Source organism: Artemia franciscana, chromosome 15, assembly GCF_032884065.1.
Source record: "Artemia franciscana chromosome 15, ASM3288406v1, whole genome shotgun sequence".
In the NCBI taxonomy this organism is placed as follows: Eukaryota; Metazoa; Arthropoda; class Branchiopoda; order Anostraca; family Artemiidae; genus Artemia; species Artemia franciscana.
This window is the reverse complement of record NC_088877.1, coordinates 5,031,877-5,045,735: the sequence shown is the minus strand read 5'-3', so window position 1 is coordinate 5,045,735 and position 13,859 is coordinate 5,031,877. Positions and strand designations below refer to the sequence as shown.

Here is a 13,859-nt window from a genome sequence, read left to right as displayed (position 1 = left end):
TATTTTAAATCCCGACCGGATGTGATGACATTGGGGGGAGTTGGAGGGGTGAAACATAAAGTCCCGGTTTTGCTACTTTAGGCACTTCCAGGTAAGCTAGGACGATGAAATTTGGCAAGCGTATCAGGGACCGGACCAGATTAAATTAGAAATAGTCGTTTTCCCAATTTGACAATCTGGGGGGGGGGGTGTTGGGCCGGTTAATTTGGAAAAAATAGAAAAAATGAAGTATTTTTAACTTATGAGCAGGTGATTGGATCTTAATGAAATTTGATGTTTGGAATGATATTGTGTCTCAGAGCTCTTATTTTAAATCCCGACCGGATCTGATGACATTGGAGGGAGGGAAACCTAAAATCTTGGAAAACACTTAGATTGGAGGGATTGGGATGACATTTGATGGGAAAAATAAGCGCAAGTCCCAGATACATGATTGACATAATCGGAACTGATTCGCTCTCTTTGGGGTAGCTGTGGGAGGCGGGAGCAATTCTTAAAAATTAGAAAAAATGAGGTATTTTTAACTTACAAATGGGTGATTGGATCTCAATGAAATTTGATTTGATAGAAGGATATCGTGTCTTAGAGCTCTTATTTTAAATCCCGACCGGATCTGGTGACATTGGGGGGGGGGGATTTGGGAGGAGGAAACCTAAAACTTGGAAAACACATAGAGTGGAGGGATTGGGATGAAACTTGGTGGGAAAAATGAGCACAAGTCCTAGATACATGATTGACATAACCGGAACGGATCCGCTCTCTTTGGGGTAGTTGGGGGAGGGGTTAATTCTGAAAAATCAGAAAAAATGAGATATTTTTAACTTACGAACGGGTGATTGGATCTCAATGAAATTTGACATTTATAAGGATATCGTGTCTCATAGCTCTTATTTTAAATCCTGACCGGATCTGGTGACATTGGGGGAAGTTTGGGGTGGGGGATGCTTAGATTGGAGGGATCGGGATGAAATTTGGTGGGAAAAATAAGCAGAAGTCTTACATGCATGATTTAAATAATTGGAACGGATCAGCTCTATTGGGGGGGGGGGGGGTTAATTCTGAAAAACATACATATTTTTAACTTGCAAAGGAGTGATCGGATCTTCATGAAACTTCATATTTAGAAGGACCTCGTAACTCAGATCTCTTATTATAAATCTCAACCGGATCAAGCGTAATGGGGGGGGGGCAGTTGGGGAGACCGGAAATCTTTGAAAATACTTAAAGTGGTGAGATCTGGATGAAGCTGGATGGGAAGAATAGAAACCTGTCGAAGATACTTGACTGACATAACCGGACCAGATCTGCTCTCTTTGGTGGAATTGGGGGGAAGGGTAATTTTGAAAATTGAGGTATTTGTAACTTACGAAAGGGTGACCAGATCTTAATGAAATTTGATATTTAGAAGGATCTTGTGCTTTAAAGTTCTAATTTTAAATTCCGACCAGATCCTGTGACATTGGGGGGAGTTGGAGGGGGAAACCAGAATTCTTGGAAAATGTGAAAATTGGGGTATTTTTATCTTACAAATAGATGATCGGATCTTAATGAAATTTGATTTTTAGAAGGAATTCATGTCTCAGAGCTCTTATTTCAAATCCTGACCAGATCTTTTGACATTGGGGGGAGTTGGAGGGGAATATCTTGGAAAAACATTTGGAGTGGAGGAATCAGGATGAAGCTTGGTGGATAGAATAAACAAATGTCTTTTATACGTGATTGACAGAATCGTTGTGGATTCGCTCTCTTTGGAGGAGTTGGGGGGAGGGATTCAGTGATTTGGCGAATTTGGTGCTTCTGGACGTGCTAGGATGATGAAAATTGGTAGGCCTGTCAGGGAGGTGCACAGTTTGACTTGATAAAGTCGTTTCCCAGATTTGACCATCTGAGGGGCTAAAGGGAGAGGAAAAATTAGAAAAAATGAGGCATTTATAACTTACGAGTGGGTGATCAGATCTTAATGAATTTTGATAGAGCTCTTATTTAAATCCTGACCGGCATTAAGCCTCTTATTTTCCTTTTTAAATCAATCTATTGATTCATAGAATTTTGTTAGAGCTCATACCATATGATCTCTTGACTCTTAGCTCTTCTCGCCTTGTCACAAGTGCCATATGAGCTCTTAGCTCTTGTTTTTAGTATGTTTAACTTTATTTTATTTTTGTATATATCAATTATTTTGTATATGTCAATTTGTTTTATTTAGTTTTTTCATTACATGCAGTTGGCCACATATAATCCAGTAGGCCACAAGTGGCCCATATTCTACCCACCCCTGCTCTTTCATATTCCTTCTGACAAAAGGAAAACTATAATTCAGGTAGTAAATATTTTGAATTAAAATGCAAGACCTTTGATTGTCTTTGTGTAAAAAAAGGCAAAGGTGATAATAAATATTGATAGTGCTGAATTTAGAAGACATTGATCAAAAGGAAATTCATGTTTGGATACTAGAGACCAAATACTAAGGACGGGATTTTATTTGATTTTAATGAATTTTGAAGGGGAACTGAGGCAAAGAGACATGACCACAAGATCCTGACGTTTTTCATAGGTAAATAATTGTATCTTGAATGCTTTATTATTAAAGACATGAGTAACACTACTTTGGATTGTGGCTAAAATTGGTTTCATAGCACAATTATTAACTGACATTACTGTATTTCAGATGATTCTATTGTTTATGGTAGTTTTGTCCAAAGTGGGGAGTGCTGCAAATATTAGAGGTTATATTACTGAAGTATATGTACAGCATTTCCCTGTTCCTTTTCTTGTGATTGATATGCAAGCTTGATTAAATGTCTGGTCATCCTTGAGGAAAGGAAAACAAAAAAATCATTTTGTTTTGCCAATAGTGCCTTCCATAGTACCCAGACAAGTTTACATTTCCCTCCTTAGACCTTGCCTAAATGTTCTTCTTTAACTGAAGTTGCTATTTCATCCCATACAGTATCAGAAAGATACAAAAGCATTCCTACTCCCCTACTTAATTTGATATGTTAGATAAGTGATTTTCCTCTCTGTATTTCCTCTATCTCCCTTTTTAGCACTCATTTCGAAAATTTATTTTCCTAGTTTTGGTTATTCTATTTGTATATTCTGTTTTTTTTTTTCTAAATTAAAAAAAAAACTTGTATCCTCTAAGTAAAATTATAAATCATCCCAACAGTTTACCTCTTCTTGATCATATATACCATTTCACTTATTTACTGTCTTTTTGTGTTTTTATTAACTGGTTTAATTTATTTATAAATTCTAATATTTTGTATTATTTTTAATCTTTTTAGCATGTTGACTTATGGACTGTCTTCTGTTTTTCTTAACCAATCTTATCATATTCGTTTTTTACTGTGTTAGTTTTACACTTGTCTCTGAAACAGAAATTAAGCCCATCTGAGCTTATGATAAGATTCACCAAGATTCACTTCTTTAAACAAATCATTGTCTAAGAAGTGAATATTTACCCTAGATTTAACATGAACCAACTGCTAGCTATTTATAATTTTATTTATTTCAGTTGTTTATTTTAATACAAATTCTAGTAGTTTGATTATTTTTAATCATTTTGTAAAGTTGGCCCATGTGCTGTCTTAATTTTTTTTACTAATCTTATTATATTCGTTTTTTTTTGCTATGTAGTTTTTAAGCTAGGCACAATCCTAGAGGATCTGAATTGGGATTTCAGCCCATCTAGGATTGTGGTAGTAGTTTTTTCGGAAATACAACAATTTCTTATGTCAAAGAAAGTCTAGTCCAAGAAGTTGTTGTTTACCATACATTCAATACAAATTACCTGTTGGCTATTTATAAGATATTTTCATATTGTAATAAAGAATTAATGCCCTTTAATTTATAGGAAACTAACTAGAATATATCACTGAATTATTTTTTAGTTTCAGAGAATACACACAGAAGACTAACTTGCAAAAGTCTTGACACTTGCTTTGACTTATTTCCGCCATGTTGCCACCGTTTGACACTAGCATGATTCTGGATGCTCTGTCATCATCTGAATCCAGAAGGTAATTTCTTAAAGCTGACTGTATTTTTAAAAATGCCTGCACATAGCAGGGGGAGGGGAAGGTACATAAAATCATATATTGGAACAGTATACCCAGACCAATATATTGGTCTGGGTGAAGGTGGTAGTCAAAAGTCTAGTATTGCTGGGTTTTCATGAAACTATTCATTGTGCCGAAATACTGGTACATTTTTTTCGTATCCAAGTCTTTCTGCAATATCTAAGATAATTAATATTATTGGGGGGCTGCATAGTAATATCTGTCTTTTCTCCTCTAAGTAGTACAGTAGTTTAAGAGGAAGGCAGTTGCATATTTCTAGTTATTTACATCCAAATTTTCCTTATTTAAGTGCCTTTTTAATGAACTAATTTAAGATCTTTTTCCACAAAACAAGCTTTTCAAAGACAAGTGAAGAGCTCCATTAAGCCGACAATGAACAAAAATAAAGTCAAATAATCTTCCAAGCATAAAACTACCACAAATCAATATCAATAAACGACTGAAACTCAGAACGAACAGAAATTACAATAAATAGCCAAATCAAACCCAAAACAAGCAAAGATTATCATGATTAGGGCTGATAACCCCCATAGGCTACTTTCTCAAGACCAGAACACAGTTTGCGCTTTACTGAAAAAAAGGACCATGGATTGTCAGTTTCATTGACATATACTGATGTTTATTCCTTTATGTTTTGATATTTTTTTATTTATGAAGGTAAGAAAAGTGAAAACATTTCAAAGTATGTTGTTTTCAGTAAAGTGCAAATTGTGTTCTGATCTTGAGAAGGTATGAGGGTTCAGCCCTAAACATCTTAATTTTTGCTTGTATTAAGTTCGATTTGGCTATTTATTGCAATTTCTGTTTGTTTTGACTTTCATTTATTTGTTGATTTTTGGTGTTTTACACTTTGAATATTTTTTGACTTTATTTTTGCTCATGAGGCTTAATGGAGCTCTTTACTTTTCTTTGAAAAACTTGTTTTATGGAAAGATTTTTAAGTTTTTTCTGTTTGTTTTTTATTGACATCATCTATTTCAAGGAAAAAATAATATTTTATATCTTTTTAGTTTTGTTCTATAAGAATCCATAGTATGGGTTGCTATTTGTATGTTGGAGAAACTTTTTAAACAATTTTTAATCCTGACCAACAGTATTTTTTAATTTAATTTTATAGCTTCTGAAGTTGACCTGAGAAATAAAACTTAATATCATTCCCAAAAGATTCTATCTTTGACCTTTGACAACCTAGATACTCTTATACTCGTTTTATTTATTCAAATTGTAAGAACAGAAGTAGTAATACCTAAAAGTTTTCCTAAAAATTTCCTAAAAGTTTCCTAAAAATTCCTAAAAGTTTCAACTTAATAGACCCAGTCGTTACCAATATTTTGCTAAGGTGTCTTATTGGTAACCATAAATACAATGCCTTTTGATTTATCTTAAACCAACATCTAGTTTTAAAGTATAATGAGCCAATTGCATAAATGGGGGGGGGGGGTTGACATGCCTTATATACCTAAATACATAATTGCTGGACCGATCTGCTATGCTGAACAAAATGGCTGTCTCAAAATTTTGACTGGATGCGTTTGGAAAATGAAAACCTACATGCCTGCAGTTTTTTTCGTTTAATTGAAACTCCTAAACGTTCCCTAAAAGTTTCATCTTAATACCTTTAGCATTATTAGTTACATTGACAGTAGTGGTAGTATAAAAAGTATAAATATAGTGCCTTCTGGCTAGTTCGAAATACCCTTAGCTTGTGAATTAGCAATAGTTGTAGCAGCATTAGTAGCAGTATGCGCATAGCACATTTGGTTTCTTTAATGACCTCTTCAACACATGCTGAAAGTTTCAGCTTAATGAATACCATCAACCATTCATGAAGCATTTCTGATCCGTCCACTTGACAACCTGTGTGGGCATAGTCTGTTTCGATTTAGTTCCATACAGCTTCTATATATCCCAAATTTTCGCCTTAATATTCTTAGTCTTAATAGCATTAGTAGTCATAGCAGTAGTAGATATAGTATTAATTGTAGTAGCCTAAGATTTAGTGGCAATAATAGTAATAGAAGCAGTAATAAGACTAGCAGTAGTATAAGTAGAAGTTGTAGCAATAGGATGCAAATATTTTCTTTTCATTAGCTCAATAGCCCTGACAACAATTCCTGTTAGTTTCAACTTCACGTACCAAACTGCTCCGAAGATATTGCTGCTACACCTTTTTGACAACCTGCATACAGAGGGCGTGTTCTGGCTAAGTTCATCTTCCCCCCTCAAATTTTCTTGAAAATTTAACCTTCCTGCCCTGAGGCATAGTTGTAATAGCAGTCACAGTAGTAGTATTATATATATATATATATATATATATATATATATATATATATATATATATATATATATATATATAGTACTATCTGAAGTTCATACATGGCTAAGTTCATCTTCCCCCCTCAAAGTTTCTTGTAAATTTCACCTTCCTGCCCTTAGACATAGTTGTAATATCAGTCACAGTAGTAGTGTTATATATATTATATATATATATATATATATATATATATATATATATATATATATATATATATATATATATATATATATGTATACATATATACATATATATATACATATATATATATATATACATATATATATATATATATATATATATATATATATATATATATATATATATATATATATATATATATATATATATATATATATATATATATATATATATATATATATATATATATATATATATATATATATATATATATATATATATAGTATTATCAAAAGTTCATACAATCACACTTTCTATATAAACCCTTGCCCTGAGGGCTGCAGGGAGGTTCATCCTCAAAGATATAATTTCTGGACCTTTCAATTACGTTGAACAAATGGCTATGTAAAAATTTTAATTGAATGTCTTAGGGAAAATTTTGGACATGGGAGGGGGGCTAGTTGCCCTCCAAACACTTCCAACTATTAAAAAGGGCTCTAACTTTTTCAGTTCCCAATTGAATGAGCTCTTTTCGAAGCTTCTACGACAACAAATCACCATCTCAAAATTTCTATCAGATGCATTTCAGGAAAATACGAGGTGTGTGCCGTGGGGGTATCCACCCTCTGATCACTCTGAATCTTAAAAAGGGTACTAGATATTCTGATTACCAATCCAGTGAGGTTCTACGAAGTTTATACAATCATCCTTTCTATATTTACCTTATATGTCCCCAGGGCATAACTTACAACCCTTCCCCTGGGGGCTCTGGGGGATTGTCATCCTCAAAGACCTAATTTTGGACCTTTTAATTACTTTGAACAAAATGACTATCTCGAAATTTTGATTGGATGTATTTGGGAAAATGGTGGACTTGAGAGGGGGTTAGTTGCCCTCCAATCATTCGACTATTAAAAAGGGCACTAGTCCTTTCAATTTCCAATCAAATGAGCCTTTTTTGAAGTTTCTACAACAACAAATAGTCATCTCAAAATTTCATCAGATGTATTTCAGGAAAATACGAGTTGTGTTTGTGGGGGGGGGGGTATCCACACTCCCATCGCTCTGAATGTCAAAAATGGCTCTAAAACTTTGATTAACAATCCAATGAGCCCCCTCCGAAGTTTATACGATCACCCTTTCTATATTCCCTTATATGCCCTGAGGGCATAATTTATGCCCTCAGGGCATAAACTATGATTTTGTCTATTCTTTATATTTACATAATTTTACAAGCTTTTCGTTAAGAGTGTTACATAAATATTGTGAGAAAAGACTCTATCATCTTCGTCTACGATTTATGAGTGTAGAAGTTGTGTTGTTTTTTATCTAATTTTCTATGTTGTCGAAATAAAGAAAGAAAAAAAAGTCAGAGTAGTATATAAATTAGTATACACAAAGGACACTGTTGTTAGCTCTCTACATGGTAAAAATTTCTGATTTACATAACATAGTAATATGAAAATATATTTTGTCCTTTCTACCTTAAAATATTTGGAGGATCAAACAGATTAACAAGAACTCCAAACGTAGGTATTCAAGACTGCATTGGTGAGCGATTATGTGGCAAAATAGCATGGGTACTGGTGGTAGTTGGGGGAGGGGCATGTGCCCCCTAGATTTTCACCCTGGATTATGAAAAGATAATCTTTTCGGGGGGCGTTTTACTTCAAAAAGTTTTTCCTTTATATTTTCATTGACTCGAATAAAAAAACAAATACAAATCCCCCCCCGCCCTAGGACGTGAAAAATATATTTACCCCTACCTCTAAATTTTCATGAATTGACGCAATTGAATCCCCCCGGCTGGGGGGATTGTCTACCAAACGTTATATTGCCAGTTTGGTTGATTAATTGGCTTGTTGAATGGTGACAACAATATTCTTTACTGCTTTTGGCTTTCTATCAAATGAATGACATATTTTGGTAGCAAGTTTTAGAATGGGTAGAATCCTGGTTCATGCTAGATTGCTAGAATCAATATTCTTGAATAAGTCTTGTCTTTTATAAATCGAATGCGAGAAGTTAAAGTGGAATCGAATTGCGTTTTGAGGCTTGTCAGTTAAAGTTATCCTTAGTTTGCAATGGTTAACAATTTGCTATTTTAGTTACTGGAAATATAACAAGAGAGCCGTCTTTGCGTAAAGATCTCTTTATAATTCCTTGTGAAGGAATTTTACCACTAAATCAGCCCAATTCCAGTTTGAGATTAGTCACCCAAGGATCAAATACCTCTATTATTTTTGGCAAAAACTTTTACAAAATTAAGAAGCTTTTAATTGATGATCTAACTTCCAGATATGACACAAGGGATTTAACTAGTTATAATTAATTTCCTAAATTGAATTTGAAGTCTTATTCTGCGTTTTAAAAAAAGTATAGAACACTAATAAAAAAATGAGAGTCTTTTATTGGAAAATAGTTCGACAACTGGGTAGTACTAAGACCAAATGGTTAAATTGCTTTCATGTGATAAAATTAACTTAAAACTTAAAAGCAAGATCAGGAAATCTTAATTTGAATGCTATGGATAAGGAATTTCAAAGTAGGAATAATTTGGAAAATTATAATGGGAGAATTAAAGAATATTTCTTCAAAAAATGTACATGGTTGTTCTTTTGCAATTTGCCTGATTAGAATATTCCTAATTAATGGTTTTCGATCGTTTAAAACAATCTCAAGTTTTTAGTAGTACTGTTGTTTAATTAATTTTTTTATTACTTTATTTATTTTTCCTTTTATTGTTTCTCATATACTATGTTGTAATAAAGGTTCTGTTCTATTGTTTTTTTTTTATTTAAGGCATGCTTTTCGGAGTGGATTTGGAACTGGTAGCTTGATGAACGTTCGAGCCAGGGTAGAAAGGCAAAGTTCAATTACAGAACCAGATATTGAATCAATACTTAAAGTCGGAAACTACTGTGACACTGTGAACCAGCTTGACATGTACTATGGCTTAGGTAAAGACTACATGGTCAGGGGTGCCAATTCACGAAAACATTGGAGGGGAGGGGGAGGATGTTTCCTCACTTTTAAGGAAGATATAAAAAGTATTTATCAAGATCTGGGGGGGGGATATCTTTTCAATGAAAATATGAAAAGGACTATTTTTCAAAATATAGGGCAGCAGTAGGCCCAACTGCCCCCTCCCCGAAATGGCGCCCCTATACACCGTTGACTGTTTATTTATATGCTACTTAGAAGGTTCACTATTGAAGTAAATCAGGACATTTATTTACAATTTCGAGGAATTTCGAATTAAAATACGGAAATTTTATCAACAGAAAGATAAAATCAAAAGTAAAATAAACTGCTATAATTTACAACGAAATAATGTAAAAAGGTGAGTAGGTGACCAACTTTATATATAGAATAAGAAAAATAAAACAGAGCAAACTCACAGCGGACAATTTTTTAAAATTGTTTGTCAAGTATACTGGAAATAACTGATGGTATGGGTGGTACAATTGTACCAAATTCAGTACATTTCTTCCGACCTGTGCATCTTTAGAACTTTTTCTTTAAGTCGAAAATTCGGTACAATTTTGCCAAACGGGCACAAATTCAGTACATTTGCGACAAAATTCAGCGATTTTTTTTATAGCCAGAATTAGGACTCTCATTGTTCATTGTTATAAAAATATTGATCTCTTGTTACTTGTCTGTCTCTCCTTTGCGACTTTGAAGAGACTCTTTAGGTTCTGTGTGAACTTATGTTTTCAATTGTTCGTTTCAAGAAATTGGCCTCAAATTTTAAACTCTAAGAACGAGGCCCATTTAGTTCCCTCCTTAAGGTACGCCTCTTTAGTTATACTTAAGATTGGACCCATTAGTAATATGTAAATAGGTAAAAAGTACATTTTAGAGCTTTATTAGGTACAAATTAAAATTTTGACATAGCGACACTGCTGGAAACTCATTCTAATGATAATGATAAATTCCTTTCTAAGTTTATCCTTCTAATGATAATCTCCTCCTCCTAATATGAAGAAGGAAACTACTTCATATTCTACTCAATTACAGTTTCATTTTCTTCGTGTAAGGAGTTTTTCATTGTCCTACGTCGGTTTCTTGTATGCTTTAATTGTTTTTTCTAATTTCCCTCTTTCTGCTGATAAAGGTTTTTGGATCTAAAACCGAAATATGGTTTTATTTGATAATTTTATTTACTACCATAACAAAATGTTTAACTGCTGTTTTACACTTGTATATTATCAATTTGTTTATTTCATTTGAAAAAAAAAAATTGTTGCAAGTGAACATTGTCATAAGTTCATCTTCGAATCAGAAACTAGGAAGCTTGGGATCTTGCTGCCCGGTTTTGACTTTAGTTCTTCATTATCTCTGCTTTTTAGTTTTACGGTATGTTTCAATTTGTTTATTGCCTTTGAAGTACTCATTTCTTGTAAGTGAACATTGCCAGAAGCTCATCTTGGAATCAGAACCTAGGAAGCTTGGGATCTTGCTGCCCGATTTTGACTTTAGTTCTTCATTATCTCTGCTTTTTAGTTTTACGATATGTTTCAATTTGTTTATTGCCTTTGAAGTACCCATTTCTTGTAAGTGGACATTGCCAGAAGCTCATCTTGGAATCAGAACCTAGGAAGCTTGGGATCTTGCTGCCCGGTTTTGACTTTAGTTCTTCATTATCTCTGCTTTTTAGTTTTACGGTATGTTTCAATTTGTTTATTGCCTTTGAAGTACTCATTTCTTGTAAGTGAACATTGCCATAAGCTCATCTTGGAATCAGAACCTAGGAAGCTTGGGATCTTGCTGCCCGGTTTTGACTTTAGTTCTTCATTATCTCTGCTTTTTAGTTTTACGGTATGTTTCAATTTGTTTATTGCCTTTGAAGTACTCATTTCTTGTAAGTGAACATTGCCATAAGCTCAACTTGGAATCAGAACCTAGGAAGCTTGGGATCTTGCTGCCCGGTTTTGACTTTAGTTCTTCATTATCTCTGCTTTTTAGTTTTACGATGTGTTTCAATTTGTTTATTGCCTTTGAAGTACTCATTTCTTGTAAGTGAACATTGCCATAAGCTCATCTTGGAATCAGAACCTAGGAAGCTTGGGATCTTGCTGCCCGGTTTTGACTTTAGTTCTTCATTATCTCTGCTTTTTAGTTTTACGATATGTTTCAATTTGTTTATTGCCTTTGAAGTACCCATTTCTTGTAAGTGGACATTGCCAGAAGCTCATCTTGAAATCAGAACCTAGGAAGCTTGGGATCTTGCTGCCCGATTTTGACTTTAGTTCTTCATTATCTCTGCTTTGTAGTTTTAGGATATGTTTCAATTTGTTTATTGCCTTTGAAGTACCCATTTCTTGTAAGTGGACATTGCCAGAAGCTCATCTTGGAATCAGAACCTAGGAAGCTTGGGATCTTGCTGCCCGATTTTGACTTTAGTTCTTCATTATCTCTGCTTTGTAGTTTTACGATATTTTTGATTTGCTTATTTAATTTGAAATAAACATTTGTTGTAAGTGAACATTGTCATAAGCTCATGTTGGAATCAGAACTTAGGTAGCTTGGGATCTTCCTGACCGATTTTGACTTTAGTCACTATCTCTGCTTTGTAGTTTTACATTATTTTCAATTTGCTTATTTCATTTAAGATAAACATTTGTTCTATTCTAGAACTTCCATATCTTTTCGCACTTACAACGCTGTTTTCAAGCCCAGGAATCTGGGAGACATCATAATCGGGATCCATCTTGATATTACCGGCATGTTCAGTTTTGATAACTCTGGCTCGAATTTTTAATGTGGCGGAAATGGCCGCAACTGCTGCAATGGCCGACTCTTCATCGATTAAATGAACAACCAGTCCATTTTTTCGACTAACTATGTGCTTTACTCTATCTGCGCAGCCGATTTTCTGCATAAATTCGCGCTGGTTCTTCGGGTTATGCATTTTAATACTTGCAGGAATGTTCTTTAGCACGACAGCAAAGTTTGGGGGGTTGACGTGGTGACATTAATGGCCAGACAGTTGAGACTGGAACCAGTGAGCAAGTTTCTTGCTTTTCCACCAAGAAATTTAATTTACAATCGCAGGCGCATCATTTGGAAACGATGGCACATCCAAGGGGTCAATGACAAAAAGCGGTGGAGCTTCATCTTGTTGCACTAAGCCACTAATTAGTTCGTGCATATCTGATAAAAAGATATAGCAGGGTGAGAACCACTTCGCTTTTCAAAAATGTCCACTTGAAAAGCCTTTTTTGCATGTCCTGATCACATGCTTAATTGAATCTTTCCCAAAAAACTGCAGCAATTTGAATTACTGAGTCCTTATCTTTCTCTATATGCTGCTGCAGAAAGTTCAACACCGGACAAAAAAAAAGATAGAACCTGTCATTGCTTAATTACCATCCAATTAGCTCTCACTTCACCATCGAAAATCATCGTCCTAGTCACTATAATTCTTATTTATAAATCTCAATATAAAAAACCTACTGAATTAATAATGTCCGTGCAATATCTTTAATATCACTATAATCTCTATTGCGAATTTTTTTTTTCTCTTCACATAAAACTTACTAAATTAATGCCCAATCAGTATCCGATTTATATGTTCGCACTTCGAACTCTGATTTTTTGTTCATTTCGTTTGAAATAAACGTTGGTTATATGTGAACATTTTCGTTAGTTCATCTTGGAATCAGAACCTAGGAAGCTTGGGATCTTGCTGACCGATTTTGACTTTAATTCTTCATTATCTCTGCTTTTTAGTTTTACGACATTTTCAATTTGTTTATTTTCGATTCTTACCCCTAGTTCTTCATTATCTCTGCTTCGTAGTTTTACGAAGCAGTATAACTTCGTTTTGCGAAATTTTATGTCTAGTTACGCTCCAAATCCAAAACTAGTTTGGTTTTGAGTATAATTTTGAGTTTAATGTTTGAATTAATTTTACTACTAGTGCCTGCAAAAGCATTAAAGTTATAAGCAACCTAGATGTCAATAATTTTTTCTCTTTTTAAATTATAGGGTCCTTGTAGTAAATGTTACGAAGATAGGTTAGGAATCAAGAGCAATGGAAGCTAAGTAACTTAAAAAACTCTGCTTTTTCATTGATATTCGTGACTCGCGGAAAGCTGCCATAGTATTATTCGTGAGTTCTTGAGAACTAGCTACACGTGGAAATTGAATCCAGGCTGATAGAGGAAAGGGTTTCTTGCTGGTTTTCCGTGCCAAATACAATTTATTTTCCCTATAGCTTCAAAAAACCCTATGAATTTCACTATTTTCTTTATAACTTCATGAAATGTGTATCTTTGATAACCATATAGTCATAACTCAGACACAATCACTAA

At 34.0% G+C, this 13,859-nt stretch overlaps 1 protein-coding gene across 7 annotated transcripts in view; it reads left to right on the top strand.

Moving 5' to 3' along the window:
- The window catches only part of LOC136035961 (probable phosphorylase b kinase regulatory subunit beta), a 121,892-nt gene that overhangs the window by 2,512 nt on the left and 105,521 nt on the right, over nucleotides 1–13,859 (top strand). For all 7 annotated transcript variants that reach the window (XM_065717853.1, XM_065717848.1, XM_065717847.1 and 4 more), the window contains exons 2-3: nucleotides 3,894–4,022; nucleotides 9,340–9,497. In XM_065717853.1, the coding sequence (XP_065573925.1) occupies nucleotides 3,961–4,022; nucleotides 9,340–9,497 (220 nt within the window). In that variant the 5' untranslated portion in view covers nucleotides 3,894–3,960. The remainder of the gene's footprint in view (nucleotides 1–3,893; nucleotides 4,023–9,339; nucleotides 9,498–13,859) is intronic.